Consider the following 5769-nt stretch of genomic DNA (forward strand, 5'->3'; position numbering starts at 1 on the left):
CTCCCTCTCCGTCAATGGTATTCATGAGACTCCGATAAAGAAAAGAAAACAAGCCGAAGGGAATCTCCCATCCATCAAAGATAGGCCCTATTCATTACCTACTGATCAGAAACCTCTCCATCTCCATGAAAAGTATTCATCACACACCAGTCAAAGGAAAAAAAACACACCTATAAAAACACCTTCGTCTCGGTCAGATGAAAAAGAATAGGAACATTATAGCAAATTAACTTTCCTCATTCCCTCCTGCCAAAGGTAGCCATTCATAAAGTAACCGCAAGCTGATATTTTTCAAAGAGCAGTATCCTTCCTACATGCATTTCCTTATCATCATGATTACCGTCACTGTCACTCATTCAGCATAGATGTAGGCCTAGTCCTGACTCCTGATTCAACAATTCCATAACTAGGCAGCAGGAGAGATTGCGCTAGAATTCAACTATCACAAGTAAATGTTACCAAGCAACATTTGCACTACTTTTTGGATACTTAAAGCAAATATCGAAAATTAGATTACAATGAAGTCTGTTTACTGTTCACAAGTGATTTACTAGTTGAAGGGACCGTAATGTTACATTTTTCAATAAACTGCAAAAAAAATCATATTTAAAAGATTAGCAATCCAGTTGCTTAATGCACGTCATCAGTCTTTCCCCATCAATCTTTCCCCCATATCCATGACTACTCAGAAATCGCATACGAAATCTTGGCGAAGAGCAATGTTAAGGATAAACGTTTATTTAAAAAATTCACAACACCGACACACGAAGCCTTAAAATGTATATGTTTATAGGACATTTTCTGCTTAGAATGACTTTTTCTTTCATTTCGTGGAATATTCGCATAAACTAGTGTTACACCCTGTATTGGATGTGTTTGCTTTTTCTGTTAACTGCGTGTATAACCTAAAAAGAGTGAATTATTAACTTAGTATTCATAGTAAAATTAAATATGTTAAAATACTTAGAAATTACGAAGGAATTATTCTATAGGATAGCTCTGAAGGAGGAAGAACGCTCACTAGAGTTGTTACTGCTTGAACGTGGTGAAATGGTTTGTAAGTGATATTAAGAATGAATTTAAATGTTTAATCAGAAGAGTCTGCGTGGAAGCTACATTGGGAGCTATTCTAAGAAAATGGTCAAGAAAAGAGAATTTTCTCCACCTTCTGAACTTTTAGAAGTTGTAAGTATATAATTGTTAATGCAGAAGAAAAAGACGCATAAAAATTCGTAAAGTTTCATTACCAATAACAGATTTCAAAACTTGAAGACTTCTTATTTTTAACAGTGAGAACAATAGGTCTTTCATTGGCACTAGCAATAAAAGGGCATTTTAAAAACATTTAATCGAAAACTATACCTTTAGGTCCTGTTAACTTAAGTGTAATTTTTCTGGTAAAATGCCGCTCATGAACAAAACTTACCTGAGTTTATGATGACAAATCCTTTGACAGCAACAAGACTGGCAAAAAGAACAAGATAGTTCACTATTTGGCTCTCCATGGTAAGAGGCGCAGCAGTAGAATAAACAGGAGTTTCAATAGTGGTCTGCTTTCTAGGTGACATAAGTACTAGGTAATGAGAAGAACTGTTACGAGTGTTAAGATAGCGAGAGATAATAGAAGCCTAATCTTATCTATTCATTTTTGCATAGATGAAGTAAATTTCTGTTCCTCGTTCGTAATGTCGTCTGAATTTTACTTTTTAATAACCGACTTCACGTTCAATGAATTTGGTTGAAGCGCAAATTACGAGTACCTGGATTTGTAATAGTCACAATAACTTCTCAACGATTTCGTCAGGAAATGGATAGATTCCAGAGGTGTGAATCGAACCCACACACGATAAGTCACCCGAGTTGAGGTTGAGCTTGTGCAGGTTCGTTTTACATATACCAACAAGCGGCACGAGTTGATAATTTTATGTATATGGCTGATAAAAAAGTGTATGCATGTGTGAGAGAGAGTGACGGAGAGAATCACCTGTATCTATAACATTACGATGGGTTTTTACGTTTAGCTTAATATCTGTTATATAAATTCTGTATTACAAATAACCACAGTAACCTCTTATCGTTTAGATTTCCCCAGAGTTTTTTGATACTTTTATCACAACAGACTTTGAATCTAGTCAGGAAATTAACGGAAAAACAGAGCGGCCAAAGTGGTACTTCACTCTTACTACCGGGCATGAGTAGAAGAGAAAATATTATTTAGCAATGCTCGGCTTTCATAAAACAAAAGTGAAATACTACACCGCGTTTTAATTGGTTTAGACATTTCTACAGTACAAGTGAGGGAACGATGAAAAGTGTCTTAGGATCGCTGTAGGTTTAGTTAAAGTTGCCATATCCAGTCGAACGAGACAAAGAGCATAGCGACCATTCTTCAGTTACAAATTGGTAGACTGGTTGCTGTTGCTAGATGAGAACTAGACAAAAGTGAGTCATCATCAGGCTCTCGGTTTGATGATATTGACTACAGAAAAAACAAATTTAATGTGGAAAATCAAGTTACCGATTTTAATCGGAAGTTTGGACGTGATTTCCTGGTGACATTCTGGAAGTAGTTTTCAATTTTGATATCACGAAATCGTCGAAAAATAACTGAATGAGTCATTGTAATGCAGAACTGTCATGAAGCTCTTCATTGTTGTTGTAATCATAAAAGTATAGCTTCCTTAATATAGTTATTAAGTGTACTTGGTTTAGCTGACAACACTAATAACCGTCATTAAAATCTGGCATCTTGCCTTGACCGAGATCGGTGTCATTCGTTGGTTTGGGGGTTCGTTTGAAGGGGTTCCCCAGATGGCCACAACTATAGTGTCTCGACCTGATGAGAATAAGAAAAACGTGAATGAAATTCGCTAATGTGTAATGCAAATATGAAAGCACAAACACACAGAAAGACACACGCAGATATATATATATATATATATATATCATATATATATATAATATATAATATATATATATATATTATGAGTTTGTAGTCCACAGGGGAAAGGAAAAGCAGAAATTCCTTTTAGCTCAACAGTTTCGGCCTCCACTGGCCCTTATCGAGAGCTGTTTATTAACTAGCGCACAAAGTTTACAGTACATTCTAAGTAAAATATAAGAAGCAGAAAAATCAAATAATCAGTTAGATAAGCATTGCTCATTGAAATACAGGAGAATCAGTTACTGTAACAACCCATTTCGAAGGTTTCAAAACACAAAAGTATATCTTAAAACAACTCATCTAACAATTAAAATATGTTCTCTTGACGAAAGGACAACATTGATTAGTTTGCGCGCGCGCGCGTGCGTGTGTTTGTGTGTGAACTTAAGAATTACCTTTCATCACTTCAAACCTATCGTATTCTGAGACATGAATGAAGTGTTAAAGTACGTTACTCTTACTTTTATTACAAAGTTAGTGGAAACTTTGGCAACCTTCAGAGAGATGCTAGAGCGGAAACATGACTGGACGTAGAATTTTAATATGTTGCTTCGTCCTAATTCATAGTTTGGCGCTTTGTTGTTTTGAGTGAAAAAGACGATATGTATGAAAGTTTTTTTTTTTATCGATAATATTTGTTTTCCTTTTTTGTTTTACCTCTCACCGTGCTATATTTTCTCTGATTATGTCTAGCTGTTGGTATTCATTCATATGAGCTCTTTAATAAGGAACATCGTTGTTACACAAAACCTGCTAAGCAAATAAATGGTAAAGTCCATAGTGCTTTGAAAATAGACTTGCTAGATTAAAGTTCAACCCACCATAAATGACGAAAACCTACACAGAAGTTCCTGCATTTTTCTTTAATAATGCAAAGGAACGTTAACTCTCAGTGAATTCTAGTACCTACATTTCGTAAATTCCGTATCAAGAAATAATATATGATCTCATTTCCTATTCATATAATTTTGAAGGTCATTTTTCTTTACATTTAGACACAGAGGGGACAAGTTACTGGAAGATTATTTCACATTTTATATAAGTTCTGTATGTTGTTTATCCAAGGCCACAAAGCACTTGGTTTCGGAAAGAGTAAAACAGGGTTCTTTATCAGCTGACTCTTTAAATTGTTGGTTATCTTAGGCTCCCATAATACAAATTTCAAAGTGTGAGAGATTGACCCTTCAGTCATAGAGCAATAAATTATCAAATTTTTCTGAGGAAAAGAGGAGGGTGACTTCAATGAGTAGAATCTGTGCGCCTCTGATTGCAGTCAGGTTATGAAGTCAGGCAAAGTCCCTCTGAATTCCCCTTTATCTGTAAAGGAGAACTAATCAGCAATTTTGTAGACATCAATGTGGAAGCCAGGTCTCTATATCTATTGATCCTGGATATTACTGCAAATAATAAGCTTAAGTAGGTCTTGAATACCAGCAAAACGCATAATTGTACATTGTTTCTTTGCGTGTATTTACCGACAGATACTACACACACTTGAAACTTAGTTTATATTTATCATCTTTATTAGAATGTTAATATTGATTTTAACATTCTGTTGTCCTCACTTACAAGTTCGTCATATTTAAGGAGTCAACGAAACATTTGAAATCATTCAAGTAATCTACATATCACTGAATGATTTTACTTGTATTGGAGTTGCAACCTTAACTTTATTCAGTCTCTGTTGTTCAGATTTTTTGCGTATTTTGCGCTCATTAAAAGGATACTGAAAGTCTGTTCTCATAACCTTATCAGTGTCACATGTTCACCATACTAAGGGTTGTCTTCATTAGTTTTTGTACTGAAAGGAAACCAGGTCTAGAAAGATTCTCGTACAGAGAAAGTTCTAATTTCTTACCTTATATATTCAATTTGAATTCGGTAATGGCTTCGTCTCAGCCAGCCTCAAGAAAAACCTTTTTAAGGAATAAAAGAAGCGTCATCAAAACGGGGGAATCTACAATTCCACTATCGAACGCACAGTTGACTTTTTCACAAATATAAAAGGAATTCGTGGAATGTATAAGTTCATTTCCTTCTCTTCTTTCCAATATTTTCCCAGTGAAGAATTCAAACGGCACTCGGCCATGTCTTGGAAAATCTTGTATGGGATGAAGGAAGCGTGTAATGCTGGCCCTAATGATGTGCCTGCTCCTTCTCTCGTGGGCTAAAAGTACAAGTACTCTTAACAATAGAATAGCAGTTATGGCTCAAAAATGTAATGTATCCGAATAAAGAATATACGAGACCAAAAGCCGTCATTACATAATAATGCGCTCTCACCGATTGTTGAATCACGTGTGTTTGAATGATAATTTTGACTTTTATTTGCACTTTATTTATATACACGTACTGGTTTGCGAATCCGCAATACTTACAGAAAACGTACGTAATATTAACAAAACTTTAGATCAGTAAGATCAATATCATTTAACAATTAATTCAACCATATCATAAAACAAACAAATATCAAAATACAAAATAAAACTTACCAAATTATGTGCAATATTGTAAACACGCCTTCCAAGTCGACTTAAAGTGGATTAGGAAAGCTTTCAACGAATATGCGAAAGCTTTGACTTAACCATACATTTCTTTGGGATAGCAGCTATCGCTAATATAGCTATCGCTAATATACATATAAAATAAGTGACTTGAGACGATAGAAGCTACTCTTACATCTAACCCAAATCTACAATTTCGTATATAGTTCAAGATATCAGTGATAAAATGTAAGTTTTTTTTTAACTTATCCGTAATCCATTTACTGCTTGCAACACCGATCATTTTTTCTTAGGGTTATGCTTTATTGTTATTCAAAATGA

General features: G+C 34.8%; 1 protein-coding gene across 1 annotated transcript in view; it reads right to left on the minus strand.

The window, feature by feature from the left end:
- LOC135195097 (uncharacterized) overlaps positions 1–1583 on the minus strand; it is a 7734-nt gene extending 6151 nt beyond the window's left edge. The window contains exon 1 of the mRNA XM_064221475.1: positions 1427–1583. Coding sequence (XP_064077545.1) covers positions 1427–1568 — 142 coding nt within the window. The 5' untranslated portion in view covers positions 1569–1583. The remainder of the gene's footprint in view (positions 1–1426) is intronic.
- Between the last annotated feature and the right edge of the window lie 4186 nt (positions 1584–5769).

The sequence above is a fragment of the Macrobrachium nipponense genome, chromosome 15, assembly GCF_015104395.2.
Source record: "Macrobrachium nipponense isolate FS-2020 chromosome 15, ASM1510439v2, whole genome shotgun sequence".
Lineage (NCBI taxonomy): Eukaryota > Metazoa > Arthropoda > Malacostraca > Decapoda > Palaemonidae > Macrobrachium > Macrobrachium nipponense.